The following is a 23,499-nucleotide window of genomic DNA, read 5'->3' on the forward strand; positions in this document are numbered from 1 at the left end:
GCCGTTGCAGTCTCTGACCCCGCTCTTTGGAGGCTGCAGCGGCGACTTCAGACTTTTATTTTGCAGCGCGGACGCGGATCGGGCCAGAAGATGGTAAACTGGGATTTGGCGGTAGAGTTGGGCGCGCGGTTTATTAAGTCGATTTAAATGCATGCAAATGCATTTAAATCGTTGCGCTGCCCGATTCGGCGCGGGCCAGACCTGTGCCCGAATCGGTAAAGCCGCGATCTGCTCAGAATCGGGTGCAGATCGCGGTATAGGCCCAACGCCCAACTTTACCGCGATTTCAGGCCCAATATCTATTTACCCCTTCAGACAGCTGCACTCTTATCAATTTCTTTTTCATCCCATTCTTCAAACTTTATCTTATCCAAGCTTCTTTAATCTTTGTTTCCCATTCTTAAATCTTTACTCCATTCAAGCTCTTGACACTTCAAAATAGATTTGAAGACTTTCCCTGCTGCTGATGTCAGGGTAATAGTTCTGTGATTCCCTATTTTCGCTCCTTCCTTTTTGAAAGAATTGGGTTACATTTGCTATTTTCTAATCTGCAGAAGAACCAATGCATCCACTATCTCTACAGCCATCTGTTACAATGCTCTGGGATGCAGATCGTCAGATCCAAGGGATTTACCAACTTTCAATCCCACTAATTTCTCCAGTACTACTTTTTTACGAATACTGATTTATTTCGGTTCCTCCTTCTTGCTAGTCCTTTAGCTCGCTAATATTTCTGGGTGATTTTTTAATCTACTTTTCTGAAAAGAGACACACAGGAATTTTCCCATCCTGCCCACCATGGGAATCGTAGTGGGTGGGACAGCACTATGCAAAGGTCCGTTGACCTCAGGGGGGATTTTCCAGTCTTGGGAAAATCCCACCCAAAATATTTGTTTACTTTTTCTGCCATTTCCTTATTCTTCACTATATATTATCTTGCCTCTGCCTGTAGTGGGCCCACTTTTGTCTTTGCTAATACTTTCCTTTTGACACACCAAAATAGAAGTTTTTACAGCCTGTTTTCATTAATTTGTTCTCATATTCTATTTTCTTTTTCTTTATCAGTTTCTTGGTCCTTCTTTGTTTAATTCCAACTGCTCCCAATCTTCAGGCTTACTACTTTGTTGGCAACTTTATAAGACTTGTCCTTTGATCTAATACAATCTTTAACTTCTCCTTCGCCATGGTTGGATCACTTTTCTTGCTAGATTTTTGTACTTCAAAAGAATGTAAATTTGTTGTAAACCATGTATTAAATTTTTAAAAGCTAGACATTGTGTGTCTATTGTCATATTTTTAATTTCCCAATCTACCACAGCTAATTTTCCCCCTACTTTCATAGATTTCTTTGTTAGATATAACATCCTAGTTCTTGGCTACAGAAAACTGTATCTATCTTCCTTACTATCACTACGTTTCTATTAACTCCCCTCACTTGACTAGCTTCCTGTACCACAATGGTCAATTCACTCATCCACCCTGCAGTCCCTAATTTCGATCATACAAGCTGCAAGAGCTCAAACCAGTTGGACAATTGCAAGAGCTGAAGTTTCTCCACTTCTACCTTCTCTACATCCATCCTGCCTCACCCACAGTCAAACCCTCTTGTCCCTGACTATGGACCAAATCAGATAACATTATCGTAAAAGAGTGTGGCCACCTCCTGGGACAAAGTGTCCAGGTAACCTTTCCCCTCCCTGATGTGTCGAAGTGTCTGCAGTTTGGCCTTGAGCTCACTGACTCTGAGCCAAAGTTTGTCCAACTGTCGACACTTAATGCAGGTTTGATTCCCTTGGATCACCACAGGTGTCCATAAGCTCCCACATTCTGCAACTGCCATACATTACCTGCCCTGCCATCTTTATAGCATCTAATTAATTAATTATTTTACTAATTGAACTTTAGTTAATGTCTCTAACCCTGATTGTACATATAATCTTAATATTTCAAGCACCCGATTGAAATTCCTCAATTAAGGTAAATAGGAAATACTCACCAATCTAATAAGCTTTGCTGCTATATTAAGCTTATTACTACTGATAAAACATTGCAATTGTTAAAATTGCCCAGGTTTCGAAAAATAAATGAGAAAGTACTCACCGACCAACTTGTTTTTGCTGTGACATCATATTTCGTTTTTCTTAGAACTTGATCAGTCTGCTGTGGAGCCATGGATTGAATAGCTCTTTTAGGTGCTGCTGGCTGCCTCCAGGATCTCCCGTCTCCCTCTTATTTTTTTGATTTGTATCATACGTTGGTTAAATTGACTTTCTTGTCATCACTGTTTGTCAGCATATCAATGTTATCTACACTTGTGGCTGCATGGCCTCAGCTATGAAGAGATACTAGTTCATCTACTTCAAAAAATTGCAAATTACAAAGCTATGTTTTATGATGGTAAACCTGACATATTTGATGGATTACTATACAGCAGAGCTATTCAATTGGCTTGACTATAAGTCTACTTTCCAAGATAGTGAGTGAATTTGCAAGTGGTCTTTACATCCCCAGCTGAAGGTGGATGTAGGTATGGTTTTGCCCCTGCTGTTAGTCTGATAGTCTGTTTGCTTTTCTATACAATATGGCCCAGATTTCTGCAGAGTCGTGGAGACTCTGCGGACCTTTAAAAATGACGGACAGGACCAAGTTTAAAAGGCACACCCACATTTCTGACAGATCCCATTTTATCAGCAGGGGAAAGGGGGTAGGGCAAGACTCATAATGAGATAAACCTGAACTCAGCAAGGCTATTTAAACCAACCCTATTCAAACCAACCCTATTTTAACGGTCAACAAGGACCATAACCTAAAGTATGGGAGCCACAATATAAGGAGCATGCATAAAGACGCTTGAAGAGTGGATAAAGCCTGTATAACTGCCATGATGTGAAATTATTTAAATACTCAACCCAGTAAAAAATTAAAAAAGACAAGCTGCTTGTATCAATGAAAGTTGAAAAATCTCTGTTGTAGTAGTTATTACAATAGCTGTTGGTTGACATTTGCCTAAAGGCTCTATATGAATGCTTGGTTGCTTTCCACAAGCTACAATGATCTCAGCAGGGTGGGTTCTACATTTACAGTTCAATTAGCAGCTCAACGAGGGTATTAAAGGATTAATTGTCTATGATGTGGGGTTATGGGTAAAAGTTTGTTGTATAAAGGATTAAGCACTTGAAGAGATTTAAACATTTGTAATGGGCTTTTATGAATGGGAATGTTTTAAAAAATATAGTGAAGGTTGTAATAGATATTTAAAGCTTTATTTTATCACAACATTGCTCCCGATGTCTGCCCATAATGGGTGCTGGGTGAGTTGGCATGGAAGGTATAAGAGCCAAGGGTAATGGGTGAGTTTGGCATGGGCCTGTAAGGAACCATGGGAATGGGTAGGGGCATGAGTTAGCATTAAGCTGGCACAGGGTTATAAGGGTCCATGGGGATGGGTGGGGACATGGGTAGGCATTAAGTTAACATGGAGGCATGCTGGTGCCATGGTGACGGTTAAGAGAAAGATTATGTGTATGCACTTGAGGATCTAACAACTGGGGAAAGTGCTAAAGAACTGAGGAAAGCATTTAATCAGCTCGCCTCACAGCTTGGTCAGCCCTGTGGCCACCACTGATCTGTTTCGGTGGATGCCACCTCCCTGGGATAAATCTGGTGGGGAGGGGAGTGTGGGGGTAGCGGGGGGAGGGGGGTGGTAGTGACAGGGGGAGGGTAGGGTGCACTCTACCATAGAGGCTTTGGAGAGGCTACCTGCCTCAGTCATGAAAAACTGGGCCTATAACTCAAAAACAAAAGGGAGGATTTCAACTAAACTTGGTACACAGATAAGGTATAACCCAAGCAAAAGCTGATTAGGTTATTGTGAAGATGCAGATCTGGATTTGAATCCTGGAACTTTTTAAAGGATGTGTTAAGATTGGGAGATAGTGAGAATTGACTTTTTTATATTATCGTGGATTGTTTGATTTTGAATGTTGTTGCTTGCTTTAGAATGTTGTGGATTGTATCAGCTTTTGTGCTGGAATTTGTCACAGCTGTCAAAATATGAGCAGCGTTTTTAGAGCAGGTTGTTGGATGTGGATTGGCCTGAAGCCTCCTCAGTGAGATGGGAGCTCTTAATAAAAAGATTTAATTTTTCAGCTTTGTAGTTCCAGAGCATTAATCAGGCAGAGAAAAAGCCCATTGAAAAACTGTGTAATTGTAATGATGTTAAGATAACACAGCGTGGCAGTGGAATGTGCTCTACCGAGTGTCATCTGCATTATTATTTATTTTGATTGTACATTAATATTGATCAATAGGAGTTCTGCTAATTGATTATCGCATTCTTTGTGTTACTAATGTTTTCCCAATCACACTCTCAATAAATCTTGAACTAGCTAATTCCTTCACAACCTTATTATTTTGAAAGTGTTTGCTTCACTTTCCAAGATCCAAATCTTATAATGAAGCCTGTTCCAGTGGTGGGTCATTTCAGATCTCGAAATATTTAGGAATGCTCACATAGTAATTTTGAGGTTCCATTGTTTTATTTGTATGATTTCAGAGCAGAAAGATAAGAGATATGAAAGGCTTTTGTAGTAATGTTTAACATTTTGTCAAATGTTTCATCACTGCAGTAGTTGTACAATCAAGTCCTTTGGTTTATCGCAGCTTTGGATTACAGTTCAAGCACATTAGTTTAGCTTTCGGTTTCTGGGTAACAATAAAAGATGATCACTTGTTCATCTATTCCTAAGTGCTCAGTTTTTAGAACCCATTTTTGTCATTTTCCTTGTCAGGTTCAGGCTTAACTTTGATGCCAGCTACACGAAGACTTTGTCAGTGTTTCAAGCTAGGATCTTTAATGTTTGCTCTAAACTGTAAATTTAAATTTATTCCTGCATGTACCAGGCTTGCTTCCCAATGTACAAGTGAGTGTAAGCTTCAAACCTACTTACTACTTGGTATACAAATTAGCTTATACATGTTTGCTTCTCAATGTACTTACATTACAATGATAATATGTTTAGATTTAATCCTCCATGGACTTACACTGGAAATATACTTAAGGTGACATCTAAATGTATACATTTTGGTAGGAAAAATGAAGAGAAGCGATATGAGTTAAATGATTTAAAGAGGAGTGATGTAGGATACGAACGACATAGGAGTACATATACACAAATCTTTGAAGGTGGCAATTTGAGAAGGCTGTTCAAAAAAGCATATTGGAATGTTGACTTTATTAATAAAAGAATGAGTACAAAACCAAGGAAGTTATGCCAAAACTTTATATAACACTAATTAGGCCTCAGCTATACACAATTTAGAAAGAATGCCAAAGCTTTGGAGAGGGTTCAGAAGAGATTTACTAGAATGAAACCAGGGATGAGGGACCTCAGTTCTATGGAAAGAACTGAAAAAACTGGTGTTCTCTTTAGAGCAGTGAAAATTAAGAGATGTTTATTTATTCTATGAAAAACATTCATGTTAAAGAGAAATGATTTCCACTGGCAGTACGACTGGTGACAAGAAGATAAAGATTTAAGATATTTGGTAAAAGAACTGGAGGCAACGGCCAGGATTCTCCTAAAAGTTTCTAAGTCCTCAATTTACAGGAAAATGGGAGCAAATCCCACTGTTTTTTAGCGTGATTTCCAGAATGAATCTCCAACACATTGTGCATCACACAGTGCCCTAGCGGGATTCCCTCTGGAAGTCAGGGGGCAGGGCCTATTCCTGCCCGAGAGACTGGCAGCATAGCGCTGAGCGGGCTACTGCACATGTGCTGATCTGTCAGAGTGGAGATCGGCGCATGCACAGTGGCCCCGCATTGCTGGCCTCCAGATCATTGGCCTTCCCAACCCTCGATCGCTGGCCAGACCTGCAAACCCCAATTGCTGGACGTTCCAGAGTGTCCCTCCCCCCGATTGCTGGCCTGCTGGACCTCCCCGGGCAAGCCCTAATGTTCCCCCCACCCGCGGCCAGCCCCGATGTCCCGATTTCCCCCCCCCCCACCCGAATGGCCAGACCCGATCACCTCATCCCTCCCTCTGCCTGCGATCCCAATGCAGAGTGGCAGTGGAGCCCTGCCCCCTCTGGCCCCACCCCCTTCGCACTGCCTGATGCCGGTGGGCAGTGCCAGTTTGCCTCTTGGGCAGTGCCAGGGTGCCAGCTGGCAGTGCCAGATTGGCACTGTCTAAGAAAGACACCCCCCCTTACCCTCAACCGCCTGGGGGGGCCTCAATGGCCTCTCTTCCCTCCAGCGGGGTTGAGTCGCCTGTTCCCTGTTAGTGGGGAGTAGGAGTAAACCCTCATAGAGTGAACCACTCCCAGCAGGGAGCAAGACACTAGTGGTCCTGGAGACTTCAGTCCTGGGCCTGCTAATGAAACGGAAATAGCAATTTTCATATTGTAATCATCTCTGCACCGATTTCCGCCGTGGAGCTAATTACTCTGGAAATCTTAGGCTGGGAGACTCGTGAAGGCCGTGGCGCCCAGCGGGAAGCCCGTGAAACGGCTTCCACTGATGTCTCCCGGCCCACTGCGCTACTTCGAGCAGTGGAGTGGGCTGGGAGAATCGCCCCCAACATGAGGAAATATATTTTCTCCACCAAGTTGTTATTATCTGTTGGAAAGGGTGCTGGAAGCAAATTAAATAGTAACATTTTAAAGAGAACTGAAAAAAATCCATGAAGAGAAAATATTTACAGGGCTCTGGGGAAAGAGCAGGAAGTGGGATTAATTGGATAACTCTGACACTTTTTGCTCTTTCCCTTCTGCCAAAGGCATGTATAATGGGCCGAATGGTCTCTTCTTGTACTGTATCATTCTTTGTTTTATGATCAATGGGTTTACATTTGAATTTATTGTTGAGCGAATTGAAACGTACTGAATTGCAATGTAAAAATGAAACACAAGCTTCTGTTTACTTTTGTGTTAAAATTGAATAAAAATGGTGTCTTCTCATGCTATCTGAAAAATTCTCTCCCATTCACCCATCTTGGCCTCACTTTTAAGTCTCTTGATTTCATATATTCAATTCCATGTTGTTCTTTCCAATTGCTCTTTTAGCAGCCTAATCTTTTTTTCATATTTCTCGATTGACCATCTCTATATTCCCTCCTCATGGCCACACTAGATCTGGAGCAGTACAGTTGAGAAAAGAGAAGCTATGCCATTCCATTCCTGTCTCGCTCTATTCCAGCCTGAAGACTACTTTTTTCTGATCTGGATTAGATTTCAGTTCCCAATATTCGACTCCAATGCAGTGATTGGCATCAAATCTGATGAGATCTGGATTTTAAGATCCATGGTCCACAAATCTATTACAATTGTTTTCTTTCTGTTGCAAAGTTTCTCCCTTTAACCTTCCTCCCTTGGAGGCAGTTACTTGGGTGAAGTAAACAGGTATCTGCAGCACTTTAGTAACATTCCCTTCATGACCAGTCATTTATGTACACGTTGAAAATGAAACGGTTATTTGATGTGTGAATCATCAGTCATAGTCTACCAGTAATTGAGTTATGAATGAAACTACAGCCAAGACTGACCTTTCTTTGCCCAATATTCCTATATGCACACTTCCTAGCAGCAGCTTCTTGATAATTTTGTTCTAATAGTCAGGAGTGTGAAAACTAAACCAACTTAACACGTGTACCATTACCCTGATTGGGATTCACTAAGAGTGGGCAAACAAAACTTAAAACAGTCACTTCCGTGATATCTAATTGACTGCAAAACTGATATCTAACACTATTTCCTCCACGTACAGGCGGATCAGTGAAATAACATTCTTAATGGAGATAATATTAGAAAACCTCTTTAAACTGTAGCTATGTGCAATATTCAACCAAGATACAGTAGTTAACATGCAGCATTGCTGGATTTTCCAAATAATTAAATGCTTCAATTGCATCTTCAAACAGTAGTTAGGAAGCTACATGTTTTAAAACTGCTTTGTTTGATTGTATCCTGTTTTACACGTAGATGAGGAGTGTGTATTATGTCATCGGCACATCCAGTGGAACTTGTGATTTCGCTCTAACAATAAATGCCACAAAAACTATATCAGGTCAGTAGTTATTTTATGGCCTGGTGACATTTGTGAATTTTTAAATGTTTAAGGGTTAATGCTGTTTTGTTTAATATTGTTCATGTATGTGTGTGGTATTTCATTGAAATAGCAATTATTAGTAGTGAATTACTTAATGTAGACAAAAGGGCTGGCATGATCCCAACTCCAGAATGATTAGGCCCATGGTTCACTGAAAATGGTTCTTGGAGCTCTTATACGTCAGATTGGAAAGTAGATGACTGCTGAGACTTTCCAGACAACTCATTGATAATTTAAGGCCACTGAGCAATGGTCATGCCCCACATGTTGTTCTTGGAAGAGTATAAGAAAACAGGAGGGAATAGTATGAATAAGAGAGATCAGCAATTGACAAGGTGAAGGGTGATCAAGCGAAGCAGGTGATCTTTTCTTAATGGACAAGCAGGGTTAAATGCTCCCTTGTACAGTATTGTTATTTCAAGCATGTGAATTCCACTGTAGCTGTTCAATGTTCAGTCTTATTGTCTGCAAAAATTTGTTTTCTGCTGCTATTATTGCATATCACCAATATTTTTGTTAAAATACATATTGCTTATAAGCTAAACAAGTAATTTTGATTTGGTCAACTTAACTTTTACTAATACTCCTTAAATGCAGATACACGTCCTCCAGGAGTTGAAACAGTTTATCGCCTAGAAGCTTGTGCAAGGTAAGTCTTGTGGTGGGGATACATGGGACAAAGGTTTGAATAAGAAGCACTAATAACTGAGTGATTGTAAAATTACATTGTAAAAAGAAAATGCTAGAAAGACACTGTCGGGGGTCAGGTGGGGGACCCATCAGGAAAGCTCCGATGCCACGACCTGTATCAGGGAAGGGGTGGGGGAACATGCCGTCACTAATGTGGTGATGGGGGGGGCGCGAGATCTGTGGGGAGAGGAAGGGGATCTCCCAGTGCACAGTGAGATCGGTGTGCCCTTGCGCAATGGCACCCGCGCGTTCTGAAGCCGGACTCTCCGGTGTGATTAGGCACCCCCCAGTACTGGCTTGGAACTCCCAACTCTCCAAAAATGTGACTGAGTGTGGGAGGGTTGTGGTGTGACACGCGCCAGAGAGACCGGCATGGAGCACTCCATTATTCTTGCCATTATGATACTTCGAATTGTGCCTCTGGCGTACACTCTGCCGTGTTGGTCTCCTTACCTAAGAAAGGATGTAATTGCTGTAAAGGGAGTGCAGCGAAGATTCACCAGACTGATTCCTGAGATGGCAGGATTGCCATATGAGGAGAGATTGGGTGGACTAAGCCCTGGACTAAAGTCACTGGATTTTAGAAGAATGAGAGAGAGTCTCACTGAATTTATAAACTTCTTACAGGGCTGGACTAACTGAGTGGAGGGATGATGTTTCCTCTGGCTGGGAGGTCTACAACAAGGGGTCACAATCTGAGGATACAGGGTAGGCCATTTTAGAATGAGATGAGAAGTCAGGAGTTTAATGGAATACTCTCCACTTGCCTGGATGAGTGCACCTCCAACAACACTCAAGAAGCTCAACACCATCCAGGTCAAACCAGCCCATTTGATTACTACCCCCTCCACCACCGACGATCAGTGGCAGTATCACCGACAAGATGCACTGCAGGAACTCATCAGGGTTCTTTGGGCAACATCTTCCAAGCCCATGACCACTACCATCTAGAAGGACAAGAGCAGTAGATACCTGGGAACACCACCACCTAGAGATTCCCCTCCAAGTCACTCACTATCCTGTCACTGGGTCAAAATCCTGGAATTCCCTCTTTAACAGCACTGTGGGTGTACCTATACCTCAGGGATTGTGGTGGTTCAAGAAGGCAGCTCACCACCACCTTCTGAAGGGCAACTAAGGATGGGCAATAAATGCTGCCCTAGCTAACGATGCCCATGTCCTGTAAAAAATTAATTTTTTAAAAATGAGCGTACAGGGAGAAGCAGCATGAGAACACCATTTGGCCTCTTCAGCTTGCTCCTCCATGCAGATTGACCAAGGAAGATTGTGTTCTCCTGATTGCCACCCGCTCAATTATACCCAGGTCTCTTGATATCTTTATCATGCCAAGAAATTTCAAGGTTACTTTGGAGATCACTCAACTGAGACTGCCATACCCGCTGTATGGGTTACTGAGTTGCAACTACTCTGGGCATTCCAACCACAGAGACTCCTATAAATCTCAGGACATCCTAGCCAAGGTGGACATCTTTCCTGCATAAACCCTGCAAAGGCCTGTTAACAGCCTCACAGTCTTTGATATAATCCAGCATTCTCATCTCTCTCAGAGAGAGAGAGAGAGAATCTTGTTTTAGTCAGGAATAGTTAGAAGGGATTTACTCAGTTTGTTAATAGTTTAGGTAATTTGTTCACTGTTAGTTAGATAAATAAATTGCTATGTGTTGATTTTAGAGAGAGTGCCAGGGATTTATTTTGTTAGAAGATTGAGAGTTTGAAGTGGCTGACACACATTAGGTGTGTCAGATATCTCACTTGCTGGTGAGTGCTGCAACCAAAACTCCCGTCTGACATCCTGTGCACTTGCACACTCAAACTACTTGGTGCCCTAATGAGTGTTAGTTTGCAGCGGGAATAGATGGTACGCTTACCATGGTGGAGCGTAGTAATCATTCATCCACTTCCAAAACTGCTGGGCTTTCTCTGCTGGGTTCCAGAGGAACAGAGCGCATCCTGCTGCCATCTAGGGGAAACCGCACCTCCTGTCTTTCCTGGACAGCCTGGAAGAGAGTCTCCAGGTCTCGCTCACCTGTGGGGCCACACATTGCTTCCTACTCTGGACTTTAAGAGACAGCCAGACTGAAGTTCCTGTCCTGTAGTGAGAGAATGGCTGTGTAAGTACCAATTAAATATGGTACCCAGACCTTAAACCCCATAAGGATAGTTACTTCCTGCCTGCCCAGCCACAGTATTCGCTGTGCTTTGCATGAATGTATGAAGGTAATGAGCTGACCAGTGCAACATCAAATTTCCCGATTCTGCCCGTTAATTCTGTTTCTTTCCACAGATGCTGACTGACTCGCTGAGTATTTTCAGCATTTTGTGTTTTTAGTTCAAATTCCCATCATCTACTGTATCTTGCTTTAGTGTTAATTGGCTACTTGCTGCTTGCAGGCCACTAGCTCTTCTGCCGCCGATCCTGAGAAAATGCTCTGAGGATGTGGATGGTGGTGGAAAAAAGCCCATTCCTCAGCAGTGGAAAATTACGTACTCATCTATTTCAGTTCTCGCCCTCATATTGGGGCACAAATTCAGCCCTTTATCTCATCTGATGCTGGTGGGAATGAATTTGTCAACTTGCAGCATTTCCAAATCTTCCCGTGGGACACTGAACTTCAGCAAAGACTTATGAAAATAAGAAACAGCTGGAGATTTGTATAACAATCTTTCATCAGTCACATTTCCATTGTAAAATACTTGAAAATTTAGTCCAATATTACTAACATATCAAAAGTACATTTTGTAGACAGGCAGCAGGAACTATTAATGAACTGCCAGGGTTGGTTTATTAAATGATGTTTAATTCTTTTTTAGATATAACCCTAGATCTGAAGAATCTGTATTGGAATCAGAACATTCTGTAATGGAGATAACATTGAGCACAGGCTTAATAGCAGAAGAGGAAGATTTAAAAACAGTTAAGCACTTATAAATATACAGTTTCATAATTAAAACTTCAAAATTTAATGGTTCTAATATTAAACTCTGTTTCCAACTTGTTTCAGATATTATATGGAGTTGATGGCTTGATTAATGACTACAGAATATCAGATAAAAGTGTCATTCTTCAAATGGATACTGTAAGAAATTTGAGAATCCCATTATTGTTTTCTTTTGTTTAAATTTTGTACTGATTTTGATTTGATTTATTATTGTCCCATGTATTAATACATAGTGAAAAGTATTGTTTCTTGCACACTATACAAAGCATACTGTACATAGAGAAGGAAAAGAGAGAGTGTAGAGAAAGATCAACTTAATATAAGGTAGGTCCATTCAAAAGATGGCAGCAGGGAAGAAGCTGTTCTTGAATTGGTTGGTCCGTGATCTCAGACTTTTGTATTTTTTTCCCCGATGGAAGAAGGTGGTAGAGAGTGTGTCCGGGGTGCGTGGGGCCTTGATTATGCTGGCTGCTTTTCCAAGGCAGCGGGAAGTGTAAACAGAGTCAATGGAAGGGAGGCTGGTTAGGGACTGCCACAATAAGCAACATGTTCTCATTCCAGTGATTGCTACAAGTGCTACATATTCAGGTAAAATATGTCAAGAAAGCAAAGAAAAATGTGAATGCTGAGACCTGAAATTACTGAAAGTATACATGCAGTAAATTGTCAACTGAAAAATAATGCTAGATTAACAATCCAGATAAGAACGTAAGGAGTAGAATTAGGAATGGGCCAAATTGCCTCTTAAGCCTACATCACCACTCAATAGATCATGGCTGAACTTCTACATTAACTCTATTTTTCCGTCATATCCCCATTTTCCGTTAATGGCCAAAAATCTATAAATTTCAGTTTTGGAGACTCTCATTCACTGAGCATTCATAGCCCTCTAGACCACTCTGAATATAATTCTGTTTATCTCACTCCTAAATGAACAAGCCCTCAGATGTGACCATTTAGGAATCCCAGCCAAAATGTTACCCATTTCTAGCATTTTCTGTATATGTGAGATAAAGGTCCAATGCAATGAGGATTTCCCATACTTTGGTTGGACAAACTACCTGAACCTTAAAAAGAAAAAAATTTAATTTTATACAAGTTCAGTCCACCTTTGTCAAATAAAGTTATAAAAATTAATTTCTGTCCTGTAAACTCTTACTTTTCTATTTCCATCAATGATAAATAAAATCAATTGGAGTGTAAAGCAGGCAGCTGATTCTCTATTGGATGTTTTGTGCTATCATCCAAGATCAATGTCACCCCCCCACCCATTTAATTCCTCAAAATGTTGCAGGTCTTAAACATACACATTGCTTTTTATTTCAGATTCCATCAGACAATTATTTCTGTGTTGGCTTCCATGTTTATGAAATGATGAAAGTTGGAATGATAACCGCAGTTCCTTTCACAGTCTATAGCTATCATTCACCAGGTAAACCTCAGTTATTGTGTTATGCCTAACCAAATAGAGTAAGAAGTCTCACAATAAAGTCTAACAGGTTTATTTGGTATCACGAGTTTTCGGAGCGCTGTTCCTTCATCAGGTGAGTGAAGAGGTTGGTTCACAAACACGGAATATATAGACAAAGACTCAATTGCAAGATAATGGTTTGAATGCGAGTCTTTACAGGTAATCAAGTCTTTACAGGTACAAACAAAGCGAGTGGAGAGAGGGATAATCACAGGTTAAAGAGGTGTGAATTGTCTCAAGCCAGGACAGTTAGTAGGATTTTGCAAGCCCAGGCCAAATGGTGGGGGTTACATGTGGTGTGACATGAACCCAAGATCTCAGTTGAAGCTGTCCTCATGCGTGCAGAACTTGGCTATCAGTCTCTGCTCGGCGATTATGCATAGTCATGTATCTTGAAGGCCGCCTTGGAGAATGCTTACCGAAGATCGGAGGCTGAATACCCTTGACTGCTGAAGTGCTCCCCTACTGGAAGGGAACACTCCTGCCTGGTGATTGTCACGCGGTGTCTAATATACCAATTGTTGTAACATCTGCATGGTCTCGCCGATGTACCATGCCTCGGGACATCCTTTGCTGCAGTGTATGAGGTAGACAACGTTGGCCGAGTTGCATGAGTATGTACCGTGTACCTGGTTGGTGGTGTTCTCACGTGTGATGGTGGTATCCGTGTCGATGATCCAGCATGTCTTGCAGAGATTGCCATGGCAGGGTTGTGTGGTGTTGTGGTCGCTGTTCTCCTGAAGGCTGGGTAGTTTGCTGTGAACAAAGGTCTGTTTGAGGTTGCGCGGTTGTTTGAAGGCAAGTAATGGGGGTCTGGGGATAGTCTTGGCGAGATGTTCTTCTTCATCAATAACACGTTGAAGCCTCCAAAGAAGATGGCGTAGTTTCTCCGCTCCAGGGAAGTACTGGATGATGAGAGGCACTCTGCCGGACGTGTCCCACGTCTAACCAAATAGAGATCAGCTGACCATTTTAAAATTAGTGGTATCCAATAAGTGGGCATTAAATAGGAGTAATTGAAAAGAAAAAGGTGCAGATATCCATACTTACAGATCTTCTTCCTACAATGTACCATACCCAAGATTCCAGTAGTGATTTTCAACAGTGCTAAAAATATCCGTTGGTTTGCAATTTCCAGTTAGTCTTGCTAACCTAATGTTTCATATATCTACTCTTACAAAGGGTTCTTTGGTTACAGAGTTAGATTTAAAGTGTGCTTTCAAATTAGTAGTATTATTTGATTTATCATTGTCACATGAATTGGTGTACAGTGAAAAGAATTGTTTCTCGTGCGCTATACACACAAAGCATACCATTCATAGAGTACATAGGGGGAAAGGAGAGGGTGCAGAATATAGTGAGCAATATTAGAGTTTAAGAGCTAGAGTTCAGTTTTAAGAGTATAGAACAAGAGTAAAAGATTGAATTTAAGGGTATGCTGGGGACAGCTCACAAAAAGTCTTCTCACTCCAGTGCCATCTTGAACACACATTATTTAGAAGCATGAATATTTGGAAACTACATTTATGTTTTATTTGCCACTTACCTGATAGCCTTTGAGGCAGTTGGGCAGCCCTTGTCATTTTTTTCAGATTTGACTGCAAAACAGTGGGTTTTCCCATGGAATTCTCTTGTACATGAACTTCTTGGAGAAAGTTGGGAGTCAGCTGAGGGCTGCCAGGTGGATCAGGCAGAGGCATACATGCTTCAGTTGTTTGTGGAGGCTCTGATTTATGAGGGAAACTACCATATGTTCCAAATTAACCTGCAGGCATGCTTTTTCACAGGAATGACACCACCAGTAGCTGTTAAGGTGACAATTACCAAAAACTTTTATATTTCAAGATTATTTCAGGCTGCTACAGGGGACTTCAGTAATGTAAGCCAATTGGCTGTCATTAAATGCAGTAAACAAAGTACTGATGTTTTAACTGTATGATCAAACAGTTTCACCCCTTGTCAGCAGCATGACAAGGAATTGCAGGTTTTACAGGATTTTGCAAAGTGGCAGGATTTGTATAGGTCCATGAGATTGTAGAATACACCCAAATGACCTGTGTTTCCTCGCGTTAAATTAAGTTGTGTTTGCAACTGCATTATGCTTACTTTCCAAAGAATTATCACAGTGCTTTAAAGAAATCCATGATGCTGCTAATATTTAACCTACAAATAGAAGTGACAAGGCGGCAACTTTCTGCAGCCCTGTTCATGACACCTTTACGTTAGCTGAAACAGATATTCATACTTCCAAGACAGTCATCACAGGAGGCACTACTGCCTTACTGAAGCATCATATCAGGTCTTTAGACATCTCTGGGAACATCCTGTAATGAAGTCTGGTTATGCGTCAATGGCTGTTCTTGTCAGCTTGGATCTACTATCTCTCTCTTCTAGGGCTCATGAATTGGATTAAATTTGAACTTGAATTGATTTTTGGAGCAAGCAAGGAGCTGGATTAAGAGTTTGCCCCGTCCACTCTGCGCTTGGGCTTTGTATCAGTAAGGAAGGAAAAAAATAAAAAAAGTCTGGTTAGGTGTCAGGATCATGACATCATCAGGAAGGTTCTTGAAGAGACAGTCACACAATTAACTTAAACGGATCAGCATGAGAACAGTAAGAACCTGAAGAGTTATAAGGAGAGACTGGATAGACTGGGACTTCTTTCTCTGAAGCGTAGGAGGCTTAGGGGTGATCTTATAGAGGACTATAAAATAATGAGGGACAGCTGGATAGCCAATATCTTTTCCCAAAGGTAGGGGAGTCCAAAACTAGAGGGCATAGATTTAAGGTGAGAGAGGAGAGATACAAAAGGGTCCAGAGGGGCAATTTTTTCACAGAGGGTGGTGAGTGTCTGGAACAAGCTGCCAGTGGTAGTAGTAGAGGCGGGTACAATTTTGTCTTTAAAAAGCGTTTAGACTGTTACATGGGTAAGATGGGTATAGAGGGATATGGGCCAAACGCGGGCATTTGGGACGAGCTTAGTCGTTTTTTACAAAAAGGGCAGCATAGCCTAGGGGCCAGTTTCCATGCTATAAACCTCTATAACTCTATGGAGTCTATGGCCAGCTATATGAATCTTTTGGCATGGTCACATAGAAGGACCCTCTCCTAACAAGAAAATCTGTCCACTGTAGTAATAGTCCTGTTTGCATGTTCTCTATTAATATGCTTTCAGCTACAGTAACTGAACTTTGCCTTATTTGGGTAGATATAATGGGGGGAATTTTCCCGTTTTGCCTGCCACGCGCGGCGGAGAAACGATGCAAAGGTCCATTGACTTTGGGCGGGATTTTCCGGTTTTGGGGCAAGCACGGCTGGGAAATCCCACCCAACGTTTTTTTAATATTCTGCAAGTAGAAATTTCAGACAAACATCACAAGAATCATCCCGGCATCGAGCATTTTTATGCTTATTCGATTTTGAATGTTTCTGGTTTGAACTCATGGTACATAGAAAAGCATGATTAATCAACATATGTAATTTACTTTTTGGACTATCTGAGGTGCTTCAGATTTTGCACGTATCTCTTGTAATGACTTGTTGAAAGAGAAGTAGCCCAGAATGCCATTTTACAATTTCAATAGGGATTTAAAATAAATCTAGCTATCACCGTGAAATTAACTGGGTCATGAAACCCTTAATTGCATATTCCAATTACCTACAACATCTTTTAACTCTATTTTTATTGTTTATTGCTGCTATTAAATTTAATAATATTTGGTGACCAAGTAGCTCGTTGAGGAAACAGTAAATACCTAAAAGGGTTGTTAATATGAAATTAATTCATTAGTCATGACATAATAGATTCCCATATTCAGTCAGGATAATATTATTCAGAATTATACTCATACATATTAGATGTGAAATTCCATTTGTTTTATTTCTGTAGACAGAAGATGCACTATCTTTTACAATCCAACTGGAGATGAAAAACTTTTAAAGGTCTGCAGTGGAGATGCATGTAAATGTATGAAAGGTAAAAAAAAATTCTTATTTGGTTGACTATATTTACAAATATTATCCAGGAAATTATATGTAAAAATAGGCCTACATTTTTAGGATGGTGTGGTCTTGCTTCCCGCTATCCTAAGAATTGGCAGGGTACACATCCCCAGCAACTCCGAGTGTCCCACAACCATTTCACACTTCAATGAGTGTTTAGTGGCTGCAGATGAGACCTCTGCCCCTCATTCGGGTGGAAGTCCCACCTTAGAGAGCTGCCGGCCATTCAGATTGGCTAGCAGCCCTCTAATCCCTGCAGCAAAAAGAGCTACAATGAACTGAAGAAGAAGTGCATGAGGATGCCTGAAAGTAAGTCTAGCCACCAGAGGCGAAGGTAAGTTCAAGGGGAGCACTTGACTCCCAGGACCGGGAGGAAAGGTAAGACCTGGGTACAAAAAGTGGCGATCGAAGTCTTGGGGGAGAAGCCAGGATGGAAGGAAGGCCCAGAAGCCACCAAATCTTAAAGGGGGGGACGGGGGATGCCCAATTTCAGAAGGGGTCTTCTAATGGAGGCGCCCCTCCTCCTCCTCCCTCCCTTCCAGCCTGAGATCCAAATCCATTCATTTATGGGCCTTCCCCATGCATGGGCAATCCTCCTGCCAACCTATAGAAGTCTTGATGGGAAATGGCCCTGTTGGCCACTTAAAAGCCTCAATCATGACAAGGGTGGACTTCCTGTCTGAGGCCTTGCCTGCCCCAGCATAAAATCATTGCATGGTCAGGGTGGGTGGGACCCCGAGGGAATCCCATTCTTTCAATTTCACACTTCCCCCTCATAAGAACATAAGAAATAGGAGCAGGAGTAGGCCATCTAGCCCCTCGAGCCTGCCCCGCCATTCAATAAGATCATGGCTGATCTGAAGTGGATCAGTTCCACTTACCCGCCTGATCCCTATAACCCCTAATTCTCTTACCAATCAGGAATCCATCTATCCGTGATTTAAACATATTCAACGAGGTAGCCTCCACCACTTCAGTGGGCAGAGAATTCCAGAGATTCACCACCCTCTGAGAGAAGAAGTTCCTCCTCAACTCTGTCCTAAACTGACCACCCTTTATTTTGAGGCTGTGTCCTCTAGTTCTAGCTTCCTTTCTAAGTGGAAAGAATCTCTCCACCTCTACCCTATCCAGCCCCTTCATTATCTTATAGGTCTCTATAAGATCCCCCCTCAGCCTTCTAAATTCCAACGAGCACAAACCCAATCTGCTCAGTCTCTCCTCATAATCAACACCCCTCATCTCTGGTATCAACCTGGTGAACCTTCTCTGCACTCCCTCCAAGGCCAATATATCCTTCCGCAAATAAGGGGACCAATACTGCACACAGTATTCCAGCTGCGGCCTCACCAATGCCCTGTACAGATCCCCCCCCCATCTAAAAGCCTACTGGCATAGGAGCATGAAATTCTAGCCATGGAGTACCATAGAACAGGCACCTTGATATGAAGAAAATTAGGCACTAGTTCCAATTTCTACAAGCCATTAATAGGATCCTGTTTTACATTTAATAGTTGTAGTATTTTGTGACCTATAAAAAGACTGCAATGCAAATGAAGATTGTAAATCAGTTATATAACTTACCGTGTTTAATTCCAAATTAAATTGAATATTTAACTTCTAATTATTATTTGAAGAGTATTCTGAGAAAAGTTACATTATTTTTACTTATGGTTGTAAATAGGATGGCACTAATATTTTAACACTAATATTTCTTTAACCTGTTTACAATATGATTTTTAAAAACTTTTCTCCATGGTTCAGCTGAGTGCAGTGAAATGCAGCCACCATTAGATATATCTCTCACTGCCCAGGATAAACTTGAAGCTGCGTGCAATAAAGGGCCAACTTATGGTGAGTGTTTTGAAATTTTGACTTGCTGTTTATTCTGATTAAAAATATTTATTATTTAGCACCTATGTTACAAACGAATAGAACATTTTTAAAGCCCTCCAAGTTATTTGGCATGAACAAAGATTATCTGGGTTCACTGAATTTTCTATTTTACTTTATTGCTTAGTCTGTACAACACTGCAGACTTTTGTGGTTTCCACTTTTTGTATCATGACTGTCGCAACTTTAAAAACTCCTATTGGATGTAGCACTGTTAAGATGCAATGCACTGCTCTCCCCATATTCTTGTTGCCCCAAAATACCTCTCTGTAACTCCAAAATGGTCCCTCCCCACAATGGCAATACCATTTTTCATGTATTTTTCCTTAGCAGTATAGTTTTGTACAACAGTATCCTCTTGTGACTGGATTTGGACTGTCCTAACTTATGTCTTGCGTCTTAGGGTTTCATCCAAGCTTGTCAGGAGAATGTGCAAAGTTGCACATCTCTGCAGCTATAAATTTCTTAAGCTTAATTAAGATTTTAAAACCAATAAAACTTTGACTCTAATGATTTCTACAAAGATGATCTGGTGTAATGGGCGCTGCACATTTGCTTCGACAGATAGTGTGGCAATGTTTGACAATAATTTTGGAGCAACTGATCAAAGAACTGAAGCTGTACCTTAAGCTCTCAACATGATAACATCCATTCAACAGCAATCCTCTTGAGTTACTGGAGTCAAATTTAATTGGTAAAAATGCAAGAACATAGTTCCCCATGCTTCAGTGTCTCAAGAATGTATTAACATTTAAGTGTTGAAATTGATTTTGTTTTTTGCAGCCTACAAAGTACAAATTTTGTCTTCTGAGGAACAGATTAATTTCATCAAGTACAATGCCACAATTCTGAATGCATTTATGCAAGGTTGGTACTTATTTTGGATAACATTTGATCTGTATATTCACATGGCTGCCACTCAACACTAAACAATATTTAGGTTCTTTGCTAGTTTGTCAGTTATCAGCCAGGAAGATAGCTGATGTATGCTGATTTCAATAGGGCAGTGGTGTAGATAGTACAATTGTGCTTAATGTTTCCAGGCTTGGGTGAGGAAAACCCAAGTTCCTGAATGGCATCCAGTGATGTATGTCCTGTATGCAAGAGGACATGAGGCAAAAGTGGAAATAAATACATGATATGCCACCTTTTACTCACTAGAAATTAGCAAGGATAGGAATTTCAACACCCAAAAAAGGGCAGGATAGGCTATAATTACCTGAGTTTGAATACCACTGCTTCCCCCTCTGTCTAAACTCTAAACTCACAAATGGAGGGATAAATTTTCCAGTCCCACCCGCCACAAGAATCGTAGCAGATGGGGTGGAAAATTTGGCGGACCATTTAAAGGTCCATTGACTTCGAGCAGGAATTTCCAGTCTCAGGGCGGGGGCAACTAGAAAATCTTGCCTGTGGAGTGATTACTTGGGAGGTTTTTGAGTGCCATGTCCAGTATGAGTCACATGAGAGGAAAGGTCAAAACTGTGTCCCGCAGTGGGATAATTATACCTGAAATAAGTGATGCATTGAGTATACGAAAAGAACAGACAGGCAAAGACCAGCTGATCACATTCCGATGAAATAGCAATGTTAACCAGCACTCGGAAAAGAACATCTTATTCCTTTGGGCTGCAAAAAGAAATAAAACCATCCTGAAATCTAACCTAGTTTAATTGCTTATGCAATTCTATACATGTCACTCTGTTCTCCCAAGCCTATCTAATTTAAATAATCTATCCGCATGGACACAATCTAATCCCTTTATTATTTTAAATTCTTAAATTAAATCACCTAAAGTCTATCCTTTTCTAAAGTAAATATACCCATTTCTGAGTTTATCATGTTAACGAAAGGTTTTTAAACAATGCATTGATTATAATGGAATTTCTGAGAACTTTTTCCAGGATTTCCATATCACCCAGCATGGAGGAGAACCAGAACTGGACACCATATTCTGGATGAGTCCCGACCAGTTTTATATAAGAGTACTATGGTGCATTTTATATTGGATTGATGTTGGTGACCAATTTAACAACTAACCAGAGTAGGCCCGACAAAAATCCCCATCCTCAATGATGGGGGAGTCCAGCACATCAGTGCAAAAGACAAGGTGGAAGCTTTTGCAACTATCTGCAGCCAGAAGTGCCAATTGGATGATCTGGCCTTCTGAGTCTCCAGTAACACAGATGCCAGTTTGCAACCAATTAGATACACTTCATGTGATAGTAAGAAACTTCTGAAGGCAGTGGATGCAGGGGCCCTGATAACATCCTCAAAGTGGTATTGAAGACGTGTATTTCAGAACTAGTCACATCCAGAGTCAGTACAATTACAACACTGGCATCTACCCAACAATGTGGAAATTGCCCAGGCATCCTATCCGCAAAAAGCAGAACAATCCTAATCTGCCCAATTACCATCCCATCAGTCTACTCTCGATCATCAGCAAAGTAATGAAAGGTGTCCTCAACAATGCTACTAAGTGACACTTGCACAGCAATAACCTACTCACCATGCTCAGTTTGGGTTCTTCTACCACCACTTGGCTCCTGACCTCATGCCTCCTTCTGGCCTTTGTCTAAAAATATTGACATCGAAGCAGCATTTGATCAAATGTGGCATCAAGAAGCCCGAGGAAAATTGAAGTCAATGGGAATCAGAGAAAAAACACTCACTAATTGGAATCATACCTAGTACAAAGGTTGTGATTGCTGGAGGACAATCATCTCAGCCCCAGGCCATGGCAGCAGGAGTTCCTCAAGGTAGTGCCTGAGGCCCAACTACCTTCAGCTATTTCTGACCTTCCCTGCAACATAAGGCTAATCGTAGATGTTTACTGCAGATTGCACAATATTCAGTACCATTTATGACTCCTCAGATACTGAAACAGCAAGTCCTGGACAACATTCAGGCTTGGCTGGTAATTGACAACTAACATTTGTGCCACACAAGTGCCTGGCAATGATCATCTCCAAGAGAGAATCTAATCATCTTGCCTTGACATTCAATGGTATGACCATCACTAAATCCTCTACCAACAAGCACCTGGAGGTTACCATTGGCCAGAAACTGAACTGGACTAGCCATAAAAATACTGTGACTACGAGAAGACAGAAGCTGGGAATTCTGCTGCGAGTAATTCACCTCTTGACTCCCCACTTACAAGGCGCGAATTAGGAGTGTGATGCAATACTCTCTACTTTCCTAGATGAGTGCAACTTCAACAACACTCAAGAACAGAACTGTTTTGGATATTTATCGTTTCAGTTTGTTCTTGCCCACTAAACTTACTTCTTCCTATCTTGACTCTGTGGGCGGAATTTTTCTTTTTTTTTTCTAAGTGCTGGCTCAAATGAGAGACATAGCGTGCAGCTTGCCAACTGCAGAGCCAGCCTTTCTCACTATGTTGTACAGCACTTAGAAGATAAGAATCCTGGACACGTACCTCACACCATCTCACTGGCTGGGCGGGCCTGAAAAAGCCAACAACGTCAGGTTTGAAAAGGGCACCACGTTTTAAAAGAAAGAGGAACACCCCCAACCATGCATAAGGAGACTCCCACAACACACACACACACACACACACACACAGGCAACCCCTCCTCCTCCCCATCATGTATATAGAGCACCCCCCCATACACGGGAACTCCTCCCATGGAGCCCCCTAGAGGGCCCCCCTTGACACTGTATCCCGGCAATGCCCACTGGGGTGCAGTGTCAGGGAACAATGCTAGGGTACTGCCCGGGCATGTTCCTGTCTCATGAGGACTAACCTGTGTGCTCCTGGCGGATTCATTGGCAATGCAGTGAGCCCAAATGTGGGGGTCAGTACAGGGGGAAGCGCAAAAATGAATTGGAAATGTATTTAAATGAGGTTCCCAAGCTTCCTGGGTGGGTACCCCATTATGTCAAAGGCAGGGAGAAAACGGACAATCGCGTCCCGAGATCTCAGTGAGATTCTCAATTTCGGCGCCTCATGGGAATTTGCCCCCACGTCACCATTTGCACCTGTGTTTAAATCCCAGTCTATGTTTCTCCTCTTGCCCAGTTTCTTTCCACCCAGGTCTGTGATTCTTCTGACACCTTACACCATTTCAACAATTTCCAGTTCTCTGGCCCAAACTACCACCTCTTCACAATGGACATTCAATCTCTTTATAACTGCATACTCCACCAGGATGATCTGAGAGCTCACCTTTTTCTTTAGCGCAGAAGGAGGCCATTTGGCCCATCGAGTCTGACCACAATCCCATCCAGGCCCTGTCCCTTAACCTCAGGTATTTACCCTGACAATACGGGGCAATTTACCATGTCTAATCAATCTAACCCGCACATCTTTGGAGTGTGGGAAGAAACCGGAGCACCCAGAGGAAACCCAC

At 41.7% G+C, this 23,499-nt stretch overlaps 1 protein-coding gene across 1 annotated transcript in view; it reads left to right on the top strand.

The window, feature by feature from the left end:
• The window catches only part of c5 (complement component 5), a 117,899-nt gene that overhangs the window by 88,563 nt on the left and 5,837 nt on the right, over positions 1–23,499 (top strand). Inside the window, exons 32-39 of the mRNA XM_078226387.1 lie at positions 7,981–8,065; positions 8,705–8,756; positions 11,630–11,732; positions 11,821–11,895; positions 13,084–13,189; positions 17,118–17,204; positions 18,992–19,081; positions 19,904–19,987. Coding sequence (XP_078082513.1) covers positions 7,981–8,065; positions 8,705–8,756; positions 11,630–11,732; positions 11,821–11,895; positions 13,084–13,189; positions 17,118–17,204; positions 18,992–19,081; positions 19,904–19,987 — 682 coding nt within the window. The remainder of the gene's footprint in view (positions 1–7,980; positions 8,066–8,704; positions 8,757–11,629; positions 11,733–11,820; positions 11,896–13,083; positions 13,190–17,117; positions 17,205–18,991; positions 19,082–19,903; positions 19,988–23,499) is intronic.

Source organism: Mustelus asterias, chromosome 13 (assembly GCF_964213995.1).
Source record: "Mustelus asterias chromosome 13, sMusAst1.hap1.1, whole genome shotgun sequence".
In the NCBI taxonomy this organism is placed as follows: Eukaryota; Metazoa; Chordata; class Chondrichthyes; order Carcharhiniformes; family Triakidae; genus Mustelus; species Mustelus asterias.